The 13,312-nt window shown below is 34.9% G+C and overlaps 2 protein-coding genes across 7 annotated transcripts; one reads left to right on the forward strand and one right to left on the reverse strand.

The window, feature by feature from the left end:
• Positions 1–4,495: 4,495 nt before the first annotated feature.
• Positions 4,496–6,646, forward strand: LOC115711580 (uncharacterized). The gene is made up of 2 exons (XM_030639942.2): positions 4,496–5,005; positions 5,757–6,646. Exons 1-2 carry the CDS (start codon positions 4,576–4,578, stop codon positions 6,317–6,319), a joined length of 993 nt encoding a protein of 330 aa, XP_030495802.1. The 5' UTR covers positions 4,496–4,575; the 3' UTR covers positions 6,320–6,646.
• A 650-nt stretch (positions 6,647–7,296) lies between these two features.
• LOC115711586 (squamosa promoter-binding-like protein 14) lies at positions 7,297–12,660 on the reverse strand. Of its 6 annotated transcripts, none has more exons than XM_030639967.2 (11): positions 12,296–12,660; positions 11,574–12,191; positions 11,262–11,455; positions 10,325–11,166; positions 10,148–10,222; positions 9,942–10,049; positions 9,743–9,860; positions 9,449–9,584; positions 9,223–9,367; positions 8,521–9,123; positions 7,297–8,432 (listed from the first exon to the last, which is right to left on the reverse strand). In XM_030639967.2, exons 2-11 carry the CDS (start codon positions 12,119–12,121, stop codon positions 8,040–8,042), a joined length of 3,162 nt encoding a protein of 1,053 aa, XP_030495827.1. In that variant the 5' UTR covers positions 12,122–12,191; positions 12,296–12,660; the 3' UTR covers positions 7,297–8,039. The 6 variants fall into 6 exon arrangements, with proteins under 6 accessions (XP_030495827.1, XP_030495821.1, XP_060962846.1 ...); XM_030639961.2 differs by having other exon boundaries at positions 11,574–12,157; positions 12,296–12,659; XM_061106863.1 differs by having other exon boundaries at positions 10,328–11,166; positions 11,574–12,157; positions 12,296–12,658.
• Between the last annotated feature and the right edge of the window lie 652 nt (positions 12,661–13,312).

Genomic DNA, 13,312 nt, shown 5'->3' on the forward strand with positions numbered 1-13,312 from the left:
CCCTTCTTTGCCTTCCTATTTTTCATAATAATCCCATGCTGGATCCTACCTTGGAATGAGTCAATTGTCAATTCAAATGATTCCCTACCCCAACAATACTCGTCCCACCGACCGCTATCCACTACATCTAGATCAAACCTAGACACTTCTTTGTCAGGAGTATTGCTAAGAAGAAAACACTGAATGAAATACAAAACAGCCATTTTCAAACCAAGAGACTCATCCAAACCCCACCGACTACCCAAAAAAGCATCCTCGATGGCTTTGTGGTCAATAGTTTTTACACCACGGAAACATGTTTCTACCAATTGATTTGTTTCCTGTGAAAACAACAACTTGTTGCAATCACCGAAACAATCTAATCCAGAAATCAAGTAAAATTCTTCGGCACTAAACCGTATGCAACAGCCAGCAACCTTAGCCCAAAACTCTTTAGGATTGGGCTGGAAAACTTCCCTTAGTAATAAACTATGTACGACTTGCGGATGAAAAACAAACTCAGGCATATCCAGAAAGTGCCCAAACTGAGTTTGACGAAACAAAGAAAGCAAATTAACAGATAAAGTGTTCTTAATATTATCTATCACGGAAAAAACACTGGTGCATACACACTTAGATCTATAAAAATCAGAAGGACTAAATTTGTAGTCCCAAACCTGCAACATAACGAAAATGGCCACAATAAATTATTAATCGTGAACAAAACAGTATGAAAACTGTAATACAACTATAAACAAACTGCAAACAAACTACCAATAACATACAACTACACAAAAATAAACAGTAAAGACCTGAAATCGTTTTGAAACGTAAAAAAACAGTAAACAACTAACCCTAAAGGAAATCGAAAAACACATCAAACATAACAACACAATAAATTTGTAATAGTGAAAAATACAGTGTGAAAAGAACAATAAAACTATATACAAACAACAAACAAACTACAAAACAGATACAACTATAGAAAAATAAAGAGCAAAGATTTCAAAATCGTTTTGAAACCTAAAATATAACAGCAAACAACTAAACCTAATGAAAATCGAAAACACATCAAACATACCATTATTAAACTATTAAAAAACTAATAAGAAACTACAAACGACTGATTGAAAACACTAAAAACGAAAACAAAACACAGAACCTATAAGCACAAAAAAACACTGAAAATAAAGAAAACAAAACCAAATTAAAGAACAACACCTAGAGAAGAACCAAATGAAATGTTCAAAACCAACAATAAATAACTAAAAAATTTAAAAACATAAAACGAAATGTGCAAATGAAACCCTAAAATTACACAAAGCAGAATGAACAAAAAAATGCCAAAATCTGGGTAAAGTGTAAATGAAGGAAAAGGGGGAAACGATAATGAAACTAAAAACCAACCTGAGTTCGATCTTCAGCAGATGCAAGAGTTTTTTTCCCAGAAATTTTTGGAACCGTGTGCTCCTCCAAGTTGAGCTTCGTTTTCTTCGAAGAATGGGGTCTCCCACGCTTGGGCATTGGAGCATCAAAATCAGAATCATAATCTTCAATGATCGGGCGTTTACCCTTGGATTTGTTGGCCAAACTTTTCTTGCCCATTTTCGATTTTTGTTTGAGAACTGGAGAAGGAGATGATGATGAACGAGTGATTGCCATCTTATAAATAAAATTGAAAAAAACTGAAACAGAGAGGGAATAACAGTTGATAAATCGTGGGCTTAGAGGGAGTTGAAATTTCGTGGATGAACAAAAAAGAAGAGGGAAAAACGTGATCAATAATGGGTGGTTAATCTTATGAAGGGAGGTTACTTGTATTCAAATGAAGTTAGAAACAGAAATGAAAAATCGAAAATGAAATGGAAAGAAAATGAAAAAAGAGAGGGAAGAGAGTGGGATTTGATTGATGACTGATGGGGAAAGCACACGTGTATGTGCATGAAATGATGACTAAGTGGTATTTGTGTAATAAACCAAACATGGTAAGTAAAAAAGTTGATATAGGCGTGTAGGAGTATTTTTGTAATAAATTGTGCAAAATGAATTTTTCATGTAAAAATTTCATTAATTTATAATATAATTAAATTTAATTATAATTGTTGATTAATTTTTGGAAAATGTTTTAATTATAATTCAATTATTCTAAAAATGAAATTTTCATAATAATAACCTATTATAGCATATTATAAATAAGGCTAATTAGTAATTTTTCCCCCTGAATTTTGACATGTACTAAATCGTACCCCTGAACTTTTTTGGCCGTTAGAAATTCCCCCTGAACTATTGAGATTGTTAAATTTAAGGACTTTTGTCTAATTTCATTCAATTTTACTGTTTCTGTGATTGTTTATGTACTAAACCATGCTCCCCAAACTTTGATATCTACCAAATCATGCTCCTCAAACTTTGATATGTACTAAATCATGCCCCTTGAACTTTCATCCATGTTAGAATTTTTTACTAAAATTAGATAAAAGTCCTTAAATTTAACAATCTCAATAGTTCAGGGGGAATTTTTAACGGCCAAAAAAGTTCAGGGGGCACGATTTAATACATGTCAAAATTCGGGGGGAAAAATTACTAATTAGCCTATAAATAATTTAACTATTATAGTTCCATTTTTAATATAACCATTATCATATATTATATTTATATAATGAAACCATCTTGGACTTAATAAGACTTTTGGCTAGAAGTTTAAGAAAACGTGGATAGATATGGAAGGTGACAAGCATATATATATATATATATATATATATTATATTTATATATATATATATATTATTATTAAAGAGAATTAGTGAGAAGTTGGGTTGGGAGATTCTTGAGAATATATATATTAGAGAAAGGAAAAAAAAAACGATATGTGCTCAAATATTTACAGTAACATTAATAATTTTTAAGAAAACAATGTCATGCAATAGGCATGAAGCTACCACCTCTCTTAATTACTTAACTCACGCTCTCTCAAGCCAATTGGGGATGTCAAAAAAATAAATTAGGTTTTTTTTATATTAAAGTTTTTACATTTTTTTTATATGTATAGTGATAAAAATTTAAAAATAATATTTTGAAAATATAATTAAGTTTTTTCAATAAAATATTAAATTTAGTATCTTAACAAATAGATTAAGTATATTTTTGAGAAAGTAGTTATGTTGTTTAATACATAATAGTAAAAATACACAAAAAAAATAGTATTTTTAAAAAATAAATTTGAGATTTTTTTTGTTTTTAAACCTAGGTGGGGCCTTGGGCGTGAGCCCTACTGCCCCACCTTTGAGCCGGTCCTAACTTAACTCATGTGGAAAACCTAATAATGTTCGTTTAGAGCATTGCTACCTTAAGTTGTTTAACACTATATCGATGTAACAAGTTGTAATTGGTTAATAAATTTTTATATTATTAATTAAATTAAAATGTGTGAAATTCGATATTAAATTGCATCAACAACACTACGTCACATATTATGGTATTGATATTGAACCCATTTCATATGATGAGAGTTTGCGCTGCTTTGCTATGTGCTATTTATGGTGCTACCATAGAAAATACTTTATTTGAAGATGATAATGATGGTGCAAATACATTACGTGTTTTTAACCCAACTCAAACTGAAGAAACTTATTCATTAATGGTCACCGCTAATCGTTTTTGTCACATCTTATAGTGTTTGACACCTTAAAAGTGCGACATTTTTCGTTTATTTGCTGTAGTGATTGATTGATTAATAAAAACTAAAAAGCTAAAAAAAACCTTGACTTTTGTGGCTCCTAATTATGTATATCGTATCTTACTTTCTTTCTTTCTTCCTTCCACTCTCCACCAAACTTCCATGGAATCAACACTGTTTTAGGGGGCCACCCCATATACATAAACATATCAATCTATCTACCCTACCTAGCTAGCTCCTGCTGGCTTCCCAAGCAACAAATTTTATTCATACATGTACATCATATATATATACATGTACATACATATTCAAATGTATAATGTAATCATGTCCTGAGGGCCGGCCCTTAGGTGAGGTAAACAAGGCATTAAATATTAAATAAAAAGAAAATTATTATCAAAATAATATTCAATATATATAGTAGTAAAGACTAAAGTGTGTTATTTCAACCAATAGCAAACTCATATATATAGCAACTAAGGAAACAATCTAAATCGCAATCAAAACCTACATAGTAACTCAAACTGTAAATTTGAAATAAAAAATTTAAAAATAATATATAAAATAATTCTCCTAAATTAATATCCGTATTAACATCTACATATATTTTAATTTAATAAGTAACTAATATAAATAACAGCTAACCACGAAGTGTACAATTTAGTATTAATTAACTTAAAGTTGGCTGGAAAAGCTATATATGTGTGTGGGGTGTCTGCCATGCATGCATGCATGCATATTCGATCATGTAGAAGAGATTAGATGTACTACTATAGCAAGCTAGCTAGTGGAAGCTTTTTTCAACCATAAATATTCTCATCTCATTTCTTAGAATTATTAATAACCAACAAACTCATCATATCAAATATTATTGTACTGAGAGAAAAAGAAAAAAAAAAACATAATTAATACTAAGCATCATGAACAAAGAGTACTCGAAGAAGAGTAGAACTTTTCTACTAAAACAAATGCATTCGATGGCTCAACAAGGCAGTGTTACTACTACTAATAGTAATATTAGCATCCCCACCACCACCATCGCTGGTAGTCATGTTGGTGTTGGTGGTGCTGAAAAGAGGGGACAATACTCTCCTGCATATCCGCCGAGGTCTCCTCAGCTGATATCAGGAGAGGAGATGATTCATTTCAGCCACCCACAACACCCTTTGTCCTTGCTTAACCTCCCTGACCGTTTCACCTGCGCTGCGTGTAAGGAGCGCGGTGCAGGCAACAGATACTCTTGCCTGCAATGCAATTTTCAGCTCCATGACTTCTGTGGTTCAGCTTTCCCTTCTATCAAGTCTCATTACCTCCACTCTCAGCATCAGCTCCTCCTCTTTTCCAAACCAGGTAATCTATTATACTATACTTTATATACAAGTGTCCCCATATATCCCCAACTAAGAAAAATTTATATCTTAATTGGAATCTATCATAGATTACTCTAACTTCATTACTTAAATTTTTTGAATTGTTGTACTTAAATATGTATCTAAATCTTTGTTTTTGGCAGTAATAATATAAAAAAAGTTAATATTTTGTTGCAATTAGTTACGATCTGTTAATTTTTTTGTTGTTAAATGATGATGTGATAACATATACGTCACACAAAAAAAAAAATATTTAAAATATAAATTAAATATATTTTGCTATTTCATTATTTTAACAACAAAAATTCATTGTTCTTACTTAATTGTAATAAAATATTAATTTTTGTACTAATAGGGTTAAAAAATTGGATATTAAAGTGAAATAATTGAAAAGATTGAGCATATATATATTATATTGAGTCAATAAATCCTATCAAAAAATCTTACTTTTAGTTATAATAAAATAATAATTAAAAGTTAAAAAGTTGTATATAATTATAAATTACTATTCCTATATTATCACTAAAAGGTCTGTATCTAAAGGTATTAGTCATAAAAATTATAATTTATTGTGATTAAATATATTACTCATGATAAGTATTGTTACCAAAATTAAATTAGTAACAGCTTGTATCTAAATACTGTATTAGCAACTTTTTATTGTGATAAAATTTGTCACTGAATGTACGTTTCTTATGTAGTGAATTTTTTTACACATGCTTTTTGTGCAGTGAAAGGTGGTGGGATTGTGCAATCCAAATGCGATGTGTGCAGCAAGGCAATCCAAGGGTCTGCATACAGATGCAACGCATGCAGCTTCCAAATGCACCCTTGTTGTGCCAACTTGCCTTTAGAAATGCAAAAGTTTTGGGTTCACTCACACACTTTAAGGCTTCTTCCACCCAATTATTACAATAATAGTAGTGACACAACAACAACAACAGCAGCAGCAACAACAAACATGGCGTGTGGCGAATGTAACCGGAAGAGGTCAGGCAGAGTGTACTATTGCACCACTTGCGGTTACCATCTCCACGCCGTTTGTGCCAAGACCTACATCAACGGTCTCCGCGAAAACGGCCACAAAAACGATGACAAGTCCAACAACATGCTCGGCACAGCCGCCCGAGTGGCTTCTCAGGTGGTCTTTGATTTCTTTGGGGGTCTTATAGAAGGCATAGCCGAAGGTGTTGGCCAAGTCATTGTTCAAGATGTTGCCAAGGGCAGATCCAATACTCCTACTACTAGTACTAGTAATGCTGCCAATGGAAGATCATCTTGGAATAATTATTAATAATAACCAATATTATATATGTATTATTATAATTATAAATCAATCCACATTTCTAGTTTATATGCATGCCACTATATAAATATATATGTGGATTTATTAATGATTTGATTAATTAATTAGCAATTCATATAAATATATATATATGTTTGTGTGTATATTGTATATGCATGGCAGGCTTTTATCTCCAAGAAAGAAAGAAAAGAATTAGTACAATATATAGTGGAGGATGCTTGCATATGATGTATAGTGTGGACTTTGTAAGTTTATTCATATATTTCATGTGTATAAATGATATATGTATTTGAAAAGTAATGTTGTGTTTAATTACTTTTACTGTGTTGTGTTTCTGTAATTGGCTTGAAACTCTCTTTCCTACAAGTAAATAACAACTTGGGCTTTCTTTTTTTAACTTATGATTATTAAAAAAAAAAAAAAAAGGCAACCAACTTTCCCTTCAACCTTTTCTATTTAAGTGTAAAAAACTTTAATTATTGAGAATTAATTTTAAGGTGATTTGCCTTTTACGAATATGAATCATAATTCTTCATACAGAATCAACAACAGTTCACACGCACGTTACTATTTCTTGTCTTTTGTTTGTCTCCTTAATTGCTTGCAAGACAGATAAATGATTATATCAATTTAAGCTAAAATTAAAAGAGGGGATCTCAATGATTAGAGAAGTAATAACACACTTTAATATATATATATATAGGTATATATATATATAATACATGCATGATTAAGCCATCTAGAACAGATACTTTCTGCAATAAGAGCTTTTAGTATATATGCATTCTCAATTTAATTCCAAATGATGCCAAATAATCAAACATGCCAAATTGGACCCATGACATGATTCAAGTGCCAAACTTGTTACAGCCGAGTCCAACTTATTTATAACAAATGAAAACAAGTGTAGAACAAGAAGTAACAGATAGACAAATAAGAGAAAAAGAATGGGCATAAGAAGGGTATAACAGAACGGTCTTTGCCTAAATATTTAATAATAATAAAGAAAAAAAAAAAGAATACACCTCCTAACATATACTTGGAATGGAATAATATAAGCACTATTCAGTTATATCACAGTGTCACTTCCGTCATCAATCTCTAGATCAACTTTACAGTGACGAAATCGATACACAAAAGTAAACTCGGGGCATCTCTATATATATATTTATATTATATATATATCCATAAAACTGTAAACGAATAATAAAGGTGTAAAGTAACGTAGTGAAAACCTTTAACAACAGTAGAGGACGGCTTATGCTTCTTGCTTCCTTTCCTTCTTTAACCACTTGACCTTCTTTCCCCATTCCTCCATTTTAACCTTATCATCTAACAAATAGTATACTTCTAACATCTACAACTCCCAAAACACGAAAACAAAGAACAAAGAAAGAGTCACCTATTTTGCTTGCAACGAAAATCAGCTAAAAGGGCATCATTATTACGACGACGATCCCAAATCTTACGCTCCAACAAGCATCGTGCTTGACTCGCATCTGCCCACGAATGGTAATGCCAAGAATGACAACACCGACACATTAGGTTCCAACTTTAGCATTGACATCTGCAAAAATCACTTCTTGTACACCTCAAGAACCATTTGAGTTTTTTGACGAAGAGAGCATAGAGTATAGCCATCTCTCTGTCAGGCAGCCCAAATTTGTCAGTCACTCTAAGCTTAATCCAGTACTATTCTTATTAAATATTAAATTGTGCCGTAATCCAAATTCTCCCACTTGAAGGGGGCAACGGCACCAATGTCTGGAAGGCCTCGCAAGAACAGGCAAACACAGACACAGACAGCAGCAATTGCAAGCATTGAATGAACATACGGACGCTGCAGCAGACCTTGAGAAGCGGGTACCCTTCGATAATACTTTGTTGCTGCAGCTGCGCACTTAGCACAAGATCTCCTACTACCATGTTGATATTCAGTACTCATTGTATTTCCAACTGTTACAGTGATTTGCCCATTCGTTCTGTCATCAAGTTTCCTCGCCACCAGCTTGTTGTATGACTGATTGTTTGTCATCACAGCATATGCATATGGAGACTGACCGTTTGCATCGAGAAGGGAATTCCAAGAGTTCAAGCCAATCTACAGTAGACGAAAAGGTAAGAAGCAATTACTTTTTGAAAACAAAATTTAGAATATCTTTTGTTTTAACAGATTTAACGGAAACTACCTCCTGTGGATCATTTGTCAATGCATCAATCATTTCATCTGAAGATGACATACAAGCAGCCAAATGGAGAGGAGTAATGTAGCCAGGCCCAACATGATTTGGTGGAAAAATATATTTCTTCGAGACAACATCAGAGCCAATAACTGAGTAATTTATGAGCAGGTCAACCATCTTCTTACACTTCCTTTTTACTGCACGATGCAGGAGCTGAACCTCAGAAAGCATCTCCACTGTCTCCCTTGATAGCTCATTCTCATCCATATTTCTTTCAACAAGTATGTCCAGAAGTGTTTTAATCAAAGAAGAACAGTTTCTTTCCACAGAAAATGTGAGCAAAAATTTGAAACGTCCGAGTGAATAACAAGGACCATTTAGAAAGGATGAGGCCCTTTTGCGTTGGAACAGCCAACCGAGTTCATTTAAGAAGTGAAGAACTTCCTCCTTTGAACTCGGTCGCCCATCATCGTGATTTTCATCTTCTGCTATGACTTCACTTACTTTTCTCTCCCCTTGAAAAGTAGACTCAAGAACCTTCAACTCTTTACAGATAGAAGCATCAGCTATTATCACTGGAAAGCTATTGCCCTTGAAACCATTTTCCACCTGTTACATATATTGACAAGGTTCAAAAGTGGAAAAAAAAAAGATAGAAACTGTACGTTTTACATAAAGGGTACATCGAAAAAATTATCAGAGTTCTACCTCAATGAAACAGCGGCCAAACAAACTGGGAGATGCATCATGAGTTCTAAAACCACACAAGCTTATCTCCTCATACATGGTGCCTTGATTAGTAGATACCCTAACCTCCATTGTCGTGTAAACACCCTTGTCAGTGCAATGAATCCTACAATAACACAAACTGGTAAGTCTATAAACTCGCAGAAGATATTAACAATGCAAATCCACAAAAGCAGTCTGTACTTACTTGGTGCCTAGAGTGCTCAGATTTCTTCCTCTCAATATAAGGGAGGTTTCTCGCCCCCCTACAACAGCCAAAGGTGTAACTGAGATAAGCTCTGGTGAACTCCATGTCTTCCATGATTTGCACAGCCGAAACTTCCCTGATGATTGATTTCACACAAATTAACATCAAAAAGTTAGCAATCGTCTGTACCTCATTGATTCCACAATCCTAGTTCTCAATTGTAAAATGGTATAATCCAGTCAGCAAATGAAATGACAAAAAGATCTAAAAGCCACCACTTCAGCTTGTCCTTACCGTCTTTATGAGATGCTAATTGTCTGCCTGCATGCACCAAAAATCTTCCATTTCTCCAAAAATCAGAAGCTGAACTATGTACCAAAGAACTGAGACGTTGAAGAAGGTTTTCTTGAAGCTGCACAAATTTCACAATCATTCCAAGTGTCAGTTAAGGAACTATAAAACTACTAACAAACTTGCTATAGTATCAACTCACTTGTTCCCAGGCAGCTGATGGCATTGAAACATAAACTGATAGAATGACACATCCAGGTCGTATGTAGCTCTCCATTTCTGAGGGACTATTAGAAAGCCAATTGAAAATCTGGGTGGAAAAATTGTTGAAAAGAGTTAAATTAATACTAGCAAGGATGACATTATAGTAGTGGTAGCTAGGCCAACAATTAGCCACAAACTCCGCACCTGTGTCCTCAAAGTCCCAGGGAAATGGCTAGGATCCTTATCGAATAGTTTAAACAATATTCTTCCAGTGCGATCCTGTTAAAAGCACACTCATTAATTCATATTGAGTTAAAAAGGTTTATCGTAAAAGCTAAACAGATTTAAATGATTACACCAGTATTAAGTCGATGAAAACACCACCTGGACATCAGAGTTCAGGCTAGAAGGTGAATGATCCGACCCAGAAGAGGTGTACCCAGCTTGATGAGGAACACTTTGGATGGAAGCAGCTTCAGTTCCTTTGTTGGACCCTCTAAAAAGATCAAAGGGCATGTTACACTCATTAATCCTGCTAGATTCAACATTAGCATTAGTTTCTCTGCTTGCTGACATCTTCTCGGACTTGACAGTTTCTGCCATAGTCTGCATGGGAAACAGCGTCTGCATAACAGGAGGAGAAGACGACGGAGATCTCTCTTCAATGGGATTACTGCTGTCAGATGAGAAATACTTCCTACTAGATGCCAGTTTTGGCGGGCTATCAGTCTCAGGGGACGAGCTAAAGAGCTGTAGGGGTAAGTTCACACGTGTTTCTTGAGCCTGGCAATCAGAATCTTCCATGGGAGACTGGTAACTGGTACTGCTTCTATCTCCCCCAAGTGAAGGCAACTCTTGAGGAGATCTCTTCTGCAAAACTAAACTGTTGGCCTGGTCGTGGCAGTTCAACTTAGTCTTCCCGCTGTCACTGCTGGGGCTGCTCCTTTGAGATAAAGTTGCAAGAGCATCGGGAGCAGATGGTGCTAGAGTAGCCGAAAGAGCAGCAAGCAAGTCCATGGTAGACTGAGATGCTCTTCCATTCAATTTATCATAATGATCTGAAGACGTTTGATCTGGAATTTTCCTGGACAAACTTGCCAGATTATGCAACTTTGCGGCTAGGTCCATCGGCAAAGGCAGTGAATTTATCTTGCTAAGAATTTGAAGGAGCTGCTCTTTGTCCAGTAAAGGCGAGCATATCATATTTTTGTCATCATTTTTCCCTATATCACGAATCGCAGCATACAAGTTCAGCACAATATCAACGAGAATTTAGAATACAAAGCCCAGAAAAACACACTGGAGCGTGATGGTTTACCTTGTGCGCGAGCCACAGCAGCCAACAAGTTAAAGATATCCAAGTGTCCGTTGGTTTTATTGTCTCGATCTCCAGGGAGCAGAAGTCTAGAGCCGACATCATCTGGTTGAGTTTTCCTCCTACGCCGGTTATGCCCAGCAAGCCTCCTTCTACAACTTCGCTTGCCCTCGTCAAACTCTGAAAGGGGATGAAACCTGCACGGACCAAGGAAGAAGAAGATGAACCTCGCCGTTTCAAAACAAAATCACAACAGCAGAAACTAAAAGAACAACCCAAAAAAGAAAAAACAAGACAGTCGAGATAAGCAAAAACCTGCTACACTGCTGGCAAAATCTCTGCATCTGGTTGGCAACAAGAGCTTTAGTAGATTTACTGTGAAGCTCACAAACCTTATGTCGGCGATGGTAGTCTTTTGCTGCAGAGAGATCTTCCTTGCAGTTATCGACCTGGCACATGGGGTAGGTGGTGCTACCGGGAGAGCCAGAGCGGACCCTCTTATTGGGTCTGGATCCAGGTTCGTCCCCACTAGTGAAACCACCCCCAAGATTGAGGCGGAGGGTGGCATCAGTTACCTCAGGGGTTTTATTCTTCAAAGTGACCGGAGTTGCAGAAGGTTCTTCCGTCTTGGCCAGGTCCGCGTTGACAGTGGCCGCGCCAGAGCCAGAATCAAGGGGCTTAGCAAGGAATCTAACCGTGTCCCACTCCCAGACCTTAGGATTCCAGTTATCAACAGGATTGGGGTTTGAGAACCGCTGCTGGAAATTAGGGGTCTGATATGGAAGATCGCGTTTCTTCCCCATAACCGAAAGCGTTCTATGAATGAAAATTGGAGGAGCAACTTGCGCACCCGCCTCTTCCATCTCTCCGGTTCAGTATATAAAGTTTACGATTTGTAGCTAGCAAAAATAGAAACAGGCGTTCTTCCTTTATCTATATATATATATATACAAAATCTCTCTATGAAAGTCAATAGGAGAATTGATCGTCCTTCATAACACTAACAAAGAAGCTTAATTGATCTGATAATACCATACCTTGGATGTTCTTCTCTTCTCTTTACTTCAATTCAATTCAATTCAACGAAATCTGGAAAAAGCCATGCCCTTTCTCCGATCTGACAGTTATTAGTAAAAAGCTTGTGAAGTGACAGTCAAGTCTCCGATAACTGAACTAAGGATTGGATTACCCTAAATTGAAGAAGCTTAGAAGATGATCTCCCATGGCGTCAACTTAATTCTCTCTCTTTCTTTCTTTCTTTCTCCAATTCCCAAACTAATAAGAAATGACTCCTTCTGGTTGTACTATCTTGACCTTTTAACAAACCTTGCTTTCCCACAAAGGCAAAAATCGTAAATTGAAGCAACTTTGTGGTTTATATATAATATCTCTCCTCACCAAGAAGAATCCAACCCCCTTTCCTTTCTTTTTCTTTTATTTATATTAATAATAATAATAATAATTTGTGTACTTTTTTTGTTTTATTAAAATAAAATAAGATTTAGATTAAAAGAAAATTAAGTAAAGTGAAGCAGTAAAAATGAGTTTGGCCTCTGAGTTGGGTTGGCTTCTTCTGCCTTGTGCTATGTCTCGTCTCTTGGTGGCCCTACTTTTGCTTACTATACTATGTATCTAGCTACTATGTACTAAGTAGTTTATGGGTGTTTTCAGTACGGGCGGTTTTAGGCGCAATTTACACTATTATTATTATTATTATTATTATTATTATGAAATATTATAATAATATTTAAAAAAAAACATTCAACTTTTAACATTATAACATATAGGGAAATTTTATAATGCACTCCCGTAAAAAGAATATATCGATATATCTCTATTTATTTTAGCATCCAAAATAATTTTTTAGTCAAATTTTTTCTCATGGTTATGTAAATTATAGTTATTTAAGACATCTTGTAAAATTTTAAGAAATTCGGAAAAATTTAACATGCCAAAAATTGTGTTCAAGCAGTATAGTGCACGCGTGACTATTTTATTTTATACGCGTGTAAAATAGACTGTTTGAACATTATTTTCTATATTATAAATTATTT

Source organism: Cannabis sativa, chromosome X, assembly GCF_029168945.1.
Source record: "Cannabis sativa cultivar Pink pepper isolate KNU-18-1 chromosome X, ASM2916894v1, whole genome shotgun sequence".
Taxonomy (NCBI): domain Eukaryota; kingdom Viridiplantae; phylum Streptophyta; class Magnoliopsida; order Rosales; family Cannabaceae; genus Cannabis; species Cannabis sativa.

Bases quoted from the DNA above. Each gene is read 5' to 3' on its own strand.
- LOC115711580 (XM_030639942.2), top strand. From the start codon at position 4,576: ATGAACAAAGAGTACTCGAAGAAGAGTAGAACTTTTCTACTAAAACAA. The intron at 5,006-5,756 runs GTAATCTATTAT...CTTTTTGTGCAG, and splicing joins CCTCCTCTTTTCCAAACCAG to TGAAAGGTGGTGGGATTGTG.
- LOC115711586 (XM_030639967.2), bottom strand. From the start codon at position 12,121: ATGGAAGAGGCGGGTGCGCAAGTTGCTCCTCCAATTTTCATTCATAGA. The intron at 10,223-10,324 runs GTGTTTTCATCG...TGCTTTTAACAG, and splicing joins TGAACTCTGATGTCCAGGTG to GATCGCACTGGAAGAATATT. The intron at 10,050-10,147 runs GTGCGGAGTTTG...TTTTCCACCCAG, and splicing joins CTGGGACTTTGAGGACACAG to ATTTTCAATTGGCTTTCTAA.